This window comes from Pongo pygmaeus, chromosome 9 (assembly GCF_028885625.2).
Source record: "Pongo pygmaeus isolate AG05252 chromosome 9, NHGRI_mPonPyg2-v2.0_pri, whole genome shotgun sequence".
Lineage (NCBI taxonomy): Eukaryota > Metazoa > Chordata > Mammalia > Primates > Hominidae > Pongo > Pongo pygmaeus.
The window spans coordinates 15,059,178-15,074,021 of NC_072382.2; the positions used below are offsets into that span (position 1 = coordinate 15,059,178).

Consider the following 14,844-nt stretch of genomic DNA (forward strand, 5'->3'; position numbering starts at 1 on the left):
CAGCAGAGTCCCAAAATATATGAAGCAAAAAATGATAGAATTAAAGGATTTTTAAAAATATCCATAATAATTGAATTTTAATACTCTATTCTTATTTATTCATAGAAAAACTAGACAGAGAATCAAGAAGGAAATAAAAGACTTGTATAGCTCTATCAACTTAACTGAAATATCTGCTTGTGTCGCTCTACCCACCAACTGCAGAACACCCAAACTTTTCAAGTGTGCACATGGAACATTATTCAGCATAGACCATCCCGTAGGGAGAATTTTAAGATAACTACTAATGATTCTCACCCTCCCTTTGAATCATTTCCTCCCAAAATTTGAATGAAACCTGTGAATATCATGAAATACCACTTCCAGCATTATGTTATTCCGTATGGCAAAGGGACTTTTGAAGATATAGTTATGGTTACTTATAAGTTGACTTTGGGTTAATCAAAGGAAGATTATCTGGGCAGCCTGAACTAATCACATGAGCCCTTTATATCTGGGTCTAGAGGTCAGAGGCAGAAGAAGTCAGAGAAGCAGTAGAAATAGTCTCTTGCTGGCCACAAAGGGGCAATTGCCACATTGTGGGAAAGGCTATGTGACAGGGACTGGTAGGTGACCTTCAGAGGCATCTGGCTGATAGACAAGACATTGGAAATGCATTCTCCCAGAGTTGCAAACGACTGAGTGCTGCAAACACCTCAAATGAGCTTGGAAGAGGACCCTATGCCCGAGATGATATTACGTCTATGGCCAGTGAAATCACATGACTTCTGCCATGTGAGATTATGAGCAGAGACCCTATTCACATCACGTTCAGCTCCAGGCCCAGGGAAACTGTGAAATAATAAATTTGTATCACATTAAGCTACTAAGTAATTTATTTATCATATAGCATAAGAAAATGAATACAGATAATATACCAGATTTTAAAACAAGACAGACTTAACCAATTTTAAAATATTCAAATAATATAAAATATGTTCTCTGAACAAAACAGAATTAAATTAGAAATTAATAGCCAAAATGAATTGGAAAAATTCTCAAATAAGTGGAATTTAAATTACTCATATTTCCATTAACCATGGGTAAGGAAATCACAAGGGAAATTAGAAAATATTTTGAACTAAATTTTAAAAAACCCCTAAATTTATGAGATACAGCTAAAGTAGGACCTAGGTGGAAATGTATCAATTTAAAGCTATAAGTTGGCTATATTGAAAATAAAAATGGTCTTGGGCTGGACGCAGTGGCTCATGCCTGTAATTCTAGCACTTTGGGAGACCGAGGCAGGCGGATCACGAGGTCAGGAGTTCGAGACCAGCCTGGCCAACATGGTGAAACCCCGTCTCTACTAAAAATACAAAAATTAGCTGGGTGTGGTGACAGGCCCTTGTAATTGCAGCTACTCGGGAGGCTGAGGCAGGAGAATCGCTTGAACTGGGGAGTCAGAGGTTGCAGTGAGCCGAGATTGCGTCACTGAACTCCTGCCTGGGTGACAGAGCAAGACTCCGTATGGAAAAAAAAAAAAAAAAGATCTCAAATCAATAACCTAAGCTCCCTCCCTCAAAAAGTAGAAAAAGAAGAGCAAATCCAAAGTAAGCAGAAATATAGAAATAATTAGGATTCTAGTTGAAACAGAAGACATGAAAAACAGGAAAATAATATTAAAAAAAACAAAAACAAAAGTTGGTTCTTTGAAATGATCAACACAATTGACAAACTTTAGTTGGATTGACCAAGCAAGTATAAGACAGAAGACACACATTGTCAGAATGAGTTATGGAAGAGGAGGCACTATCAACTTTACAGAAATTACATTTATTATAGAGAAATATAATGGGCAACTGTTTGCCAACAATTCACACAATTAGATGAATTTTCTTAAAAAATAGAAAGACATAAATTACCAAAAATGACCCAAGAAGAATTAGAAAATATAAGTAGTTCTATAAGAAGTAAAATAATTAAAAGAGTATTCAAACCCTACCCAGCAAGTAAAGCTCAGGCCTAGATAGTTACACTGGTGAATTTTATTAAATATTTAATGAAACCAATTCTAATTATTTACAAAATAGTTCACAAAGAAGAGGAGGAGGAGACACTCCAAATTCATTCTGTGAAGTTAATATTACCACATCAAAGGAAAAGACATTAGAAAAAAGAAAGCTACACAAAATATATGCCTCATAATTGGCATTTTACAGTCTCCTGAGGTCACAACAGTAGAGTAATATAAGATGCTCATTCTGGTGGTGCCTCCTGTATTACAGTGTCAGTCATAACCTGAGTGAGGGACATCCCATTTGGAATTTTGTGTCTGTCTTCGTATAGCCAGTTTGATACTGCCAGCATCTGCAGCATTTATGTGGCTTCAGTGGAATTTGATCATCTCTATCACAAAGGAGGAACAGTAGGATATTTGCCCTTTTTTAGGTGTGTGTGATTAACCTCTCCTTTAACCCATTCTGATAAATCCTAAGAAATCATTTATAACATTTTAATAAGTACCTGTATGGCCGATTCATCTAGTTGTCCAGGTTCCTTTGTTTGGAGCTTCAGCTACCGTCCAGAAAGGGCAAGGTTCACCTTTGTTTTTACTAAGCAGGAATACTGAAAGTAAATGTTTAGTTGATCTGCCCCTTTTTTTTTTTTTTTTTTTTGGCACTTCCCTACTCATCCATTTTGTTATATCCTGAGATTTTTTGTTGTTTCCATATTACACTGGAAAGTTTTATTATCAGTAACTGAGTGTAAAGCCTTTGCTACTTGGATCCAAAGTGGCCTTGTTATCACCCTGGTATTAACAGTTTGTTGCCATTCTCTTTACCAAAACCATCTTTTAAATGTATAAGTAAATCCTTAGCAATATTTTTAGTTAGAGATGAGTCTGGCTGTTCATTGCAATGCCATGTCTGATGCTAAGTACTCTAACGGTGGCAGTTAAACAGGGTTCAGTTTCTAAAGGACACTCACAGAACTCAATATGACACCATTTACAAATCTCTACAGTTTATTTCATGAATAGGATTCAAAATAGCAACGGCATTAAAATTAAGATATGCACCAGATGCTGGGATTACAGGCACATATCAATCTTTGGGCCGGGCGCAGTGGCTCAAGCCTGTAATCCCAGCACTTTGGGAGCTGAGACAGGCGGATCACCTAAGGTTGGGAGTTCGAGACCTGCCCGACCAACATACAGAAACCTCGTCTCTACTAAAAATACAAAATTAGCCGGGCGTGGTGGCGCATGCCTGTAATCCCAGCTACTTGGGAGGCTGAGGCATGAGAATCGCTTGAACCCAGGAGGCAGAGGTTGTGGTGAGCCGAGATCGCGCCATTGTACTCCAGCCTGGGCAACAAGAGTGAAACTCCATCTTAAAGAATAATAAGAATAATAATAATAGTAGTGGTAGTAGTAAGATATGCATCCCAGTTAAAGACAGCACAGCAAGGAGTCCAGAAAAGTCAGGCTTGAGTTTCAATTGTCCTCCCTTTCTTTCTGTGATGCAACTTCCGTTTTTATAGGTGACCCCAATAGAACACCTCAGAACCTGGAAGCCCCAAAACCTCATGCTAACTGGGCTTTCTCATACCTGACTTGTGTGGGCATATTTCCTGTTACATAACCAGCCCTAACTGCAGACCATTCTGTGTCTGTCACTGAGACTACATTCAAATCACCAATCTTACTGTTACCAATAAATGATGCTCACAAGCTGCTACAAACCACTGAGAAACTCCATGTGCCCATGGTTACAAAGCAATACTATTAATCTGTATGTTTGTGACTTGAAAAGATCAGTGACATGCAGGCTTAGGAAAATTTCATGCCTGCTGAAATTAAACCCAACAACACAGGCATCTATCCGTCAATGAATGGGCTGGTGTAGTGGTTCATGCCTGTAATTCCAGCACTTTAGGAGGCCTAGGTGGGTGGATTACTTGAGCCCAGGAGTTTGAGAGAAGCCTGGAAAACATGGTGAAACCATCTCTATAAAAAAATATAAAAATTAGCCGAGTGTGATAGTGTGTGCCTGTAGTCCCAGCTACTCAGGAGGCTGAGGTAGGAGGATCGATTGAGCTTGCGATGTCAAGGCTGCAGTGAGCGGAGATCGTGCCACTGCACTCCACCCTGAGCAACAGAGTGAGATGTTGTCTCAAAAAATAAATAAATAAATAAATAAACAAACAAAAATAAGTAAGTGATAAGTAGACATTTATACAGATCAATGAATGGAACAAAATCGATCCTATTATGATCTAATCATTCTTGTTTCTGATTTCTGATATTCAGCATACAATTTGCATGTTTTTCTAGGTTGTTGCATCTGTTAGTAGTTTGTTCCTTTTTTATTATTAAAGAATATTTCATGGACTGAATATGTCATAGTCTGTTTATCCCTTCACCTGTTGATAGACATTTGGGCTGTTTTAGATTATTATGAGTCACTATAAATATTAATGTATACCTCTTTGTGTATATCTATTTTCATATTTCTTGAATAGATACATAGAATCAGATTATATCATAAAGTAAATATATTTAACTTTATAATAAATTGACAGACTGTTTTCCAATTATTCTGTACCATTTTACATTTCTACCAGATAAGCAAGAAAATTCCACTTGCTCAATATCGTTACTAATTCTTGCTATTTCTAGTAGTTTTTGTTTTTTAGCCACTGTAGTGAGTATGAAAGGCACTTACTGTGGTTTTAGTTTACTTTCCTTCACGCATAATGAGATTAAGCAACTTCTCCTATGCTTATTGGTCATCTATGTATACATTCCGGCTGTCTTTAAAAAGTTTTATTGTCTTTATATTCTGCAGTGGTATTTTAATGTGTCTAGGTATGAATTTTCCCTCTCTCTCTCCTTCTTTCTCTTTTTCATCTATATCTTTTCCTATATTATATCAAATCATGCTTAATAATCATTTTGTTTATTGAATCTAAAAATTTATATCTTGTGAAATATATATGCACTTAAATTCCCTGTTCTTTCTGTTCTCTTTCTGGTACTCCAGTGTGTGTTAGATGAACATACACCATTGAAAAGAGATACCTCTCTTTTTCAAATTTATCATTTCTTGTATTGTATTGCACCATGAGTAATTTCTTTAGCTTAGTGTTGGGTTTAAATAATTCTTCGGGTCTAGAAATATTTTTATGTTTAAGCCAGGCTTTTAATTTTTTATTCATATAATCTTTTACAAATTGTTTTTTTCTAGAAGCTCCATATTGTTTATTTTTTTCAAAACTACATTATCACTTTGCTGTCATATTCTTGATGCTTATATTTTAATTCCTTGTTTTCTGTCTTTAAACATTTTTTTTTAGATGAGGTATTGCTGTGTTGCTCAGGCTGGTCTTAAACTTCTGGGTTCAAATTCTTGGGCTCAAGGGATCCTTCCACCTCAGCCTACCCAGTAGCTGGGACTCTAGGCACATGCCACTGTGCCCATCTTGTCTCTAAACATTTTAAACATGTTATTAAGTGTATCTATCATCTATTTATCTATTTAATTTCCAGAGCTCTTTTTCAAAACTACATTCTTACATTTCAGCTACTTTAATGACAATTCTAGGAATCTGGGATAACCCATAAAATACATCAGTGCTCGATAATTATATGACACCGGTTCTATAAAGGTGTTCTGGTTTATTTTGTATATATATCAGAACGCGGAAGTTTCTTGGTTGTGTCCACATGTGATATTTGCACCTTAAACACAGATTGATATTCATCATGTGTTTCCAGGCCTTTGGGAGCTTCTGAACTGAGTACTTCAGTTTTCAGCATTGATCTTAGTGATTACAAAAATTGATTTTATATTTTGACAGACTTCATTTGACTAATTACTATTCGTGTGATCTGGGACCAATTCTTTTAAATTATAAAATACAGATAAGAAGTATATTAGTGAGTCATGTAAGAACTGGAAGATGAAGCGGAGCACCATTCATTATGCTCAGTACATTGAATGTTGGTTATATACAGGTTTCCCTCTCAGATTTTGTGGGAGACATGGGAACAGAAACAATATTTTTTCACCCTGAGGAACTGAACTCTCTATAAGGAGAAAGAGGGTTTGACGCAGTAAGGAGACCAGGGTTTGAAGTTATCTTTTCTGATAGTGACACTTTAAGAACATAACTAGAATTAGTTCATATAAAAATTATCATTCCAAGGAATTCCAGCTCCAATTAAAAAAGGAAGTGAAAACAGAAATACTGTGGAATAAGTGTCATTAGGAAGTTCAGGGAGCTGTGAAGATATCTGTATTTCTGAGCACTGTAGATATTTCATTAACTGCTGATAATATCAGATGCTTTAACCTATCTCTACTGTACTAATGACCAGCCTGAAGTTAGAAATGAAGAGCCCTAGAGTGACAACCCTTTCTCTAATGAGGGTGACTCGGTGTAAAATATGTATACACAGGATTGCAAACAAGGTCAGTTCACAACGGAAAGCCTGAGCGGCTGTAGATAGACATCAAGGTAGGCACTCCTCATTTTCAGTTTTAGACATTCTGGTTGAGTTTGGCCATGACTCTGGGCTTGAGTCTGGCCTGGCAAGATGCAAAACTCTTGGGTAGGGAGCAGATTCAAGCTGGAGGGGTGAGGATTTGCGGTGAAGCAGAAACTTCTCCTTTTCTTGACAGCATAGCAATCGTTCTCTGTCATTGTTTTCTCTCAATTTTGTTTAGTGATGCTGTATATACAGACAATGCTAAAACAGATACTTCTTTACCTACTGCACAGAGTCAACAAACTCAGCTTTTTGCTTTTTTTTTTTTTTTTTGCTTCAATGTTACAGGATACAAATAAATAAATCTTTGTAGGTAGAGTTGAAGCCCCACCCTGAGCCTTATCTCATTTTTCTCCCTTCTTAACTCAAAAACAATAATTATTTTGAGTTCAATTTTTCTCCCTCTCATCCATCTAAAATGTTTACCACATGTATATGTGCTCATACATACTATAAAGCAGCGGTTTATCTCATAATTAAAGAGCTTTGAAAAATAAGATTTTTTCTTCAGAAGAGGCCCCACATCCCATTTTGTTTGACTCTGAAATCCACAGACAGAAAGATTTCTCACACAGACAAGTGTATGACATTTATTTAAAAATAATTCAAATACTTTCTAGAGCAACATGTGTCACTACGATTTCTGTTTGTCCTTTGCATAAAATTCCATAATTGATCTATAAAATTATTAAATGTTTTGTTTTAGTATTTTAGCAATAGATTTAAACCTTATTTTAATTTTTTTGAAAACATTTAATTCATTTAAGAAGTAAAGGTTGCTCTCCCATTATATGTCAAGTGCTATTCTTAATGCTAAGACACAGAGAGAAAGGAAATCTTATATTGCCAGGACATCACAGCCAAAGAAAAAAATTTTTGCTACTATGTTTTGTATTTAATTTGAAATGTTTTGTAAGTATCTCATTTAATTCTTAGAGTTTTTTTTTTTAAGTGGAGGTGTCATAACTAATACGTTCAGGCATTTCTAGTGACAGTGTAAATAAATAGAATCTTTTCAACATGCAATTTTGAATAAGTAATACGTGCTATAACAATGTGCTTATGCTTTGATCCAGTACCCCACACATGGAAATTTATAAATGTAAAAGTTAAATTGTTATTTATTTACAATAACAAAAATATTACTTAAATGTATGACATCTTGAGAATAGTTAATACATTATACTTTTATCCTTTATAACAAATATAAAGGCATAAAGTGATAATTAAGAAGTTACATGGAACAATCTTTAACATATAATGCTAAGTGTAAAAATATCTAGATACAAGTATGCACATAAACTACAATTAAACTCACTGAAACCATTTATGTATATCAGAAAATATTGGGATAGAATAAAGAGAAATGCTACTACCTGTGTTTTGTTAATAGGATTTTAGTTTAGTTTTTCTGTTTTTCAAACTTGCTGTACTATTATAATGCATTTATATTAGATACATAAAATAGTGAAACATTCTGAAGAAAAAAACAATAAGGCTTAGAAGGCAAGGTCAATAAAGTGATTTTCATTCTGTTTTATTCTGAAAATTAATCATATTGGAATTTTAGCCAGAGATGTAAAATAATTAATAGAACAGCTTAAATTGCTCTCATTCTGAGGAAGAAGGAAATTAACTGGAAATATTCATTATATTTCTGACAAAGTTAAACAGTGTTGGTAAGTTTCCTCAATTGTATTATGTCACAAAATCTTTGTGAGATGAAGTAAGCATTGCTGTCCCTAAATCACAGCTGAAGAGACTGAAAGGCAGAGAATATAAGTGAATCGCCCAAAACCACAGACCAAGTAAGCAGAGATTTGGGATTTACACTTGAGTTTGCCTGACTTTTAGGTATATGTTCTTTCAACTCAATCCACTGCCTTTTTCAAGTATGTGAGAAACAGAATAGTTGTGTCCCCTTCACAATGGTGAGCACACACAGTTTTTGGAACTGGGAATGAGGCTGGTCCAAGCTCCAGGGTCATGCCACCTAACTATTCCTTACTGTCTTCCGTTACTGGGCTCCAGAATTCTATATTCCATTGATTTCCATCCAGCAGGACCTTAGAACCAACCCTCCCAGATCTCAGGTAAGGGTTACTTATCATCTCCTCCTAGATTTGTTGAGAGCTGGGTTAACAAGTTCAAATGTGATGCATTTTGCCAGTGTCTTCTCCTCCTATTCAATATACGCCTCTTAGGACCAGAAAGCATGGTGGCGGCTTTTTTGGAAATGCCTCTCAGAAATGCATTCAACATTTTGCATATTGGAAACAGTAAGGCTCAATTATGAATCTTGATTGTATGTGGTCTTTTACAGAATGCACAGTGTTCATTGGTACTGGTGGAAGTGTTGAGGGAATGCCAACAAGCGAGATTCAAAGCACTCAGGTGGGACAAGCCAACACATCTGACTTTACTCACCCTTCTCACAGCAAGCCGCACAATTTCCTTAGGAAGACTCTTTGATCCCTGGCGTAAGTGATGTTTAGTTCTCTAGATATTTGGTGGTAAATATGGAGAATTAAAGGATCTATGATTTTATTTGGAATGAGTTGTGTTATGCCAGTTTATGAGATTAGATAATAATGAGCCAAGAGAACACATCTGGGAATACCTTTAGGTCAAATATCTTAATTTTAAGGTGTTCTAGGCTGCCAGAGATTTAACTTTTTTCAAATATTATATCCTTATGAGGCAATGTGCATTCATAGGGTTGGTAAACTAACATAGTTTTTTGACTTCACACTTATAAGGATTATTTCCAACAGTGAGGGTAAGAAAGACACAAAAGGGATTCATATGTGATTTTTTTTTTTTTTTTTTTTTGAGATGGAGTCTCGCTTTGTCGCTCAGCTTGGAGTGCAGTGAACCTTGCCTCCCAGGTTCAAGTGATTCTTCTGCCTCAGCCTCCTGAGTAGCTGGGATTACAGGTGTGCACCACCATGCCTGGCTAATTTTTGTATTTTTAGTAGAGAAGGGGTTTCACCATGTTGGCCAGGCTGGTCTCAAACTCCTGACCTCAGATGATCCACCCATCTCAACCTCCCAAAGTGCTGGGATTACAGGTATGAGCCATTGTGCCCAGCCTCATATGTGATCTTGAGATTGAAGGAAATAAGTCTCTAATATAGACAGTTTCTACTCCATCCTCGTATTCTATTTTTCTTCCTGCAGATAGTTCAGATAATGATTAGCCTGAAATGTTTCTTGCTTGGGATAGTCAAGAGTTTTTTTCCCTTGTCATCCACCTTCAGGAATATTTTATTCTGCTTTTATGTAGGCTACCCTTTCTGGACTTCATGGTCTGTGAGTATGTCTGTTTGAACTACTCTGTAAATTAAAGAAATTATTTAGAAATTACAAATAAAGAACACATATTTAATTAGTGTACCTATTCTTCTTATACAGAATAGCTGGAGCTCTCTTTTAGTTGAGGCTCTCTACCAAGCACTTTGGGAATTTATAAAGAAAGAGACAAAAGTAGCCTCCGCACCAATTTCAAGTATTTGGAATAAAAACGCTATTGAGTTGCACCCTTTGCCTTGTGAATGGAGAGATCATTCTTAATTGAAAAAGTCCAGATACTTAATACCTAGCAGTAACCTAGAAGTAGATGGCATCTGTATATCTGTCACACCAAGTTTCCAGATAACCTGATTCACCCATTACTGACTGCTCTGGCCCTGGGCTTTCTGACTTCCTCAGAAACCACTTCTTTGGAACTTCATTTCCACTATTTTTTTTAAACCTGAACCTCGAGCATCCTCCATCATCCCAGCCTCTCTACCTGATTCCATCCCATGTAAAGTAACCTCATCTGAGAACCTGCAATCACCTTTTACCAAACACATGACAAGCCTTAGCAACCTAGGGATTATGATAACTCTTGCCTTGGCCAAAGTTTACATAAGAAAATGATAGTTTGCTGACCTCGTGGAGGGAAATCTAAATGAAATCAATGTCTTGTAACAAACAAAGCTAGCCAAGATCAGGTATTTCCACTCTGAGTATAAAAACAACTGATCTTAAGCTACAGGTAGAGATATTAATACAGCAGATATATTGTACAATCAAACTCTTGTGTGCTGGTGAAAGACTTTGCCCTCAAAGTCAAGTCAAGACAAAATCAAAGCAAAATGGAGAATGGGTCAATGTAACAATACAATCAAAAGAACAGCATTCAAGCTTCTTGCTGCAGATACTGAACTGGAATCTTTTTTCTTTACAAGCTTGACAAGAAGACAGTAGTCATGACATTTCCCTAATAAGGGAATCCCTTCAGGCCTCAACTGTGTTCTGAAGCAACTCAAAGTTTAATGATTATTGGGGGGTGAGGGGTGTGGTTAATGTCCTTTTTTGTCAGTGAGAAAGGCAGCCAAACCACCTCAGGGTCTCAAGGGACTGAGAGACCTCAGAAAGGAACTACTACCAGGGATGGATCTATGCCTTCCTTTCAGGAGCCAAAGTCAGAAGAATCCAAGGAGACCATAATTTCACAGCGAAGATGCCATAGCATTTTATTACCATTACAAAAGGCAAGTGATGATATTTTCATTGAAATATCCGCACTGAATGATGATTCAACATATGAGGCAAAGAGGGTTGTCTTTGGAGAAGGCACTTAAGGTAGAACATTAGCAAATCTTACCGCTTGGCTAAAACAAAAATGAGCTCATTCAACCTGGCTGGAGACCTGTTAGGGCTGTTCCTTCTCAGTGTGACCTGACTAAAAACCAGTGGCATTAAGAAAGCATCACATTTCCCACAGTCTGGGGGTGCCCCAGTGGGGTGGTGCTGCTCTCAAAAGCTCCGTGTCCCTGAACACATCCATCCTCAAGAGATCAATTTCCCCAAGTGCATAATATTCCATAGCTCACTGAGGATTTTAAAATTATAAGCATAGGATTTTATATTTTGGGGTGAAAGAATTATCTGGCATATGGTATTGGGGTTTAAGAAAGCCAAATTTCACAGTCTTAATAACTTTAACAAAAACCTAAATGGCACTTCATGTCTAGTACGTGGCCCTTCTGAAACTTATGGTCATCTCTCCTACTGAAAACAAGGTCTTTTCAAATGTGGCTAAATGGGGATGAGAAAACGTGGATAGGACTTTCTTGGTGTGTGTGCATTCTTTATATAGCCCAGTGGCTTCAGGGAAACAGCCAAGAAAATGGTCAAGATTATTTGTAGAGGTTATTTTACTGCGGATTTTAAGAACTAATAATATCTTGAGTTATTTTTAGTTCAGGCGGATGTGGAAAGGTTTGCAATTGTGAAATGTTTTGTTGTACCTTAGTATCCATAGGGGAAACAGACTATAGACAAAACTACAAACCCAGTGCAGTTTTTGTTTTCTGTATGTTGTTGGGGAAATGAAGTTTTACATATAGCAAGCACTTGGCCTCCCTGATGTCAGGATGCCTTTGTTAGGATCTGTATTCGCCTTTAATTTTGTCAAAATCTTTTTTCCTTCTTCGTCTTGAAAAGTAAATTCCAAAATATAGTTTATTGTATCTTTCATCACTAAAAAGTTTGTTCCTTTTTTACTACGGGCAGGTCACATGAGGCAAAAAATATTAAACAGTTTTAGTGTGTTGTAAAACTTGGCTGTATATCAAACTAATTTTGACAAGTTTTCATTCTAAGCCTCAAATCATGTAATTAATAATTTGCCTGTTTATTTATGACCTAATTGTGATTCTTTTATTAATAAAAGCTACTGGGAAAAGGATCTCTGATTAAGCTGATGACTAGACCTACAATTAATTTTCCTGCAGTATATGAAGTATTGTACCAGAGTATTAAAACATATGTAATATTTTATTGATTGATCTATCCTTTAAAAGGAATATTTTAGGATATCATAATTTTGATGTGAATCATGTAAATGTTGATAATATACTGTTTATTATACATTTAGTATTTCAAGAGATTAACTTAATTGCCTTTTGCCCATGTATATTATGTAGTCTATTTGCAAGGTTTTTTTAAAAATGAAATTAAAAGAATAGTTTATGTAGAGAAACATTAGTGGATATTAATTGTCTCCCCACCTGTATTTAGGTGTATTTGTGGGTGTTAGCGCAACTGCTTTGCTGGTTGCAAAGCTGTATTATCAGAGTAAAAGTGTATTTGTAAACTGTATGGGAATTAAAAATCAGAAATAAAGTCATTTTCTTATATGATGGCAAAAAAAAAGAGAAAAAATCCAGATACTTTATCTAAAGTTAATTACTTTAGAGAGAAAGATAACTGTCATCTTAGAATATATTTGGGTATATTAGGATGGATGTGTGTAGGGAAAGCTGATTTTTCCCATCGAAATTTATTACAATAGCGTCTATGGTGAGTTCTTTTCTCACCTTCTCTGCACATGAGCATTCTCCTGTCCATGTGTCTGTCTTTTCATTTTGCCTTGAATTTTATCTGCAAGGGGATATGTTTATTTTACATTTATTAGTTAACTTTTTCACATATATACCCATGTTCACTCTCACTTCAAGAAGTCTCTGTTCCTGCTTCCATGTCTTTCTAACTACCTAACAAGACCCAAAATAGACTCCTGTTCAGTTCAGTTCAACTTGACAATTTGTTCTTTAGAAAGAGCCTGTCAGAATATATGACATATCGTACATATTAACTGGGGAAGATATGGAGTTGAGGTTAGGTCACCTGGGGTGAAATGTGGATGAGATGGATGGGATAATGGGCTCCCACTAATGGCTTTCCTGTCTTATGAATAGTTCATCATTACTGGATCTTTGACTGTCTTGTCTACAAAAAAATGCACCAAATTTTTGGTGAGTATCATTTTCCCTTTTACTTAATGAGTAAATAAGATTTGATGCTGACTGTTTATAAAAAGCGAAACCAGGCCAGGCATGGTGGCTCACACCTGCAATCCCAGCACTTTGGGAGGCTGAGGCTGGCGGATCACGCAGTCATGGTGAAACCCTGTCTCTACTAAAAATACAAAATTTAGCTGGGTGTGGTGGCATGTGCCTGTAATCCCAGCTACTCAGGAGGCTCAGGCAGGAGAATCACTTGAACCAGAAAGTCGGAGGTTGCAGTGAGCCGAGATGGCACCACTGCACTCCAGCCTGGTGACAGAGTGAGACGCCATCTCAAAAAAAAAAAGAAAAGAAAAGAAAGGAAAAAAAGCCAAACCAACACAATATTTAGATATTCTTATGTTTTATTAAATAATTGGTTACCTTTATTTCAATCATTTATAGAATTCCACTGCAGAAAATAAGGCATATATTAGGTTTCTTGTAGGAGGGGAAGGTCTCCATCTCTCTGAATTTTAGCGAACATTAAAAAATAATATCCCTGTAAAAAGCATAATAAAGGAGTTTTACATGTAAGCTTTTATTATGGTGGATAAAGAGGTAATGAAGGTTGAAGTGCACGTGTATGCTTGTATCAGGGAGTTTCTAATCCAGAATGTACGTATTAAGGATCCCTCCTATCAGCAATATTGGAACAAATAGAATAGCCATCATGTTGTCCCCATTCACGGTGTTTCATTTGTGGAGTATGTTGTTTCCTTCTTTCCAGTGATCTAGAGTGGATTGCCAGTAAACTGGTAACAAAGAGAACTCAATTGGCTATGAAGAATCCCAAACACTAGCCAATGAAGACAGGATATGCATCCCGGGTACTGTAAAAGATGTATCCACATTTGCAAAGAATCTGGGACTAAAAAAAGACCCTGAGTACTTTCAATCTCTTGGAAGTGTTATTCTCTTTCAGACTGGAGTCAATATTGGAGCTAACATTATCAGCACTGTGCTTTCAATCATTGGGATAATTCTTCTCTCAATGAATTTAATGGATATATTTTTATTTGAATGTTTGGAGTTACTTCAGTGTTCAGTGGCTAAATCTTTTACAACTGTAAGTATTTTGTTGTTGGATGATGTTTTCACATGTAATGTTTGTTTTCAGCTACATTGATCTTCCAAAACTAATGCCTAAAAATAAAGTCTCTAAATGTTGAAAAATAATAGAAATGAAATCACACATTTTGTTAAAAAATAAAACAAAACAGAACCCCCAACGCTAAGGGTTTTTTGCATGCAGTTGCAGAATTGAGTGTATACGTCTGTGTGCGGCTTTAAAAATACATGCTCCTATCTTTCCAAATTTTCTCTAATGAGCATCCATTGCTACAAACACAAAATGATTAAAAGGCTGTTCATAGATCAGTGTACCCAGAGAAGAGAGACCGGATCTGGAACATTAATGAAGAATTGGCCTGTGGATTTCTAGCAGTTAAAATGATACAAAACTTCAGA

General features: G+C 36.2%; 1 protein-coding gene across 2 annotated transcripts in view; it reads left to right on the forward strand.

The window, feature by feature from the left end:
* Positions 1-14,844, forward strand: part of LOC129008299 (membrane-spanning 4-domains subfamily A member 6A-like) — a 67,654-nt gene that overhangs the window by 19,114 nt on the left and 33,696 nt on the right. For both annotated transcript variants that reach the window (XM_063670883.1, XM_063670884.1), the window contains exons 7-11: positions 8,859-9,015; positions 9,822-9,847; positions 10,999-11,076; positions 13,288-13,344; positions 14,300-14,443. In XM_063670883.1, the coding sequence (XP_063526953.1) occupies positions 8,859-9,015; positions 9,822-9,847; positions 10,999-11,076; positions 13,288-13,344; positions 14,300-14,443 (462 nt within the window). The remainder of the gene's footprint in view (positions 1-8,858; positions 9,016-9,821; positions 9,848-10,998; positions 11,077-13,287; positions 13,345-14,299; positions 14,444-14,844) is intronic.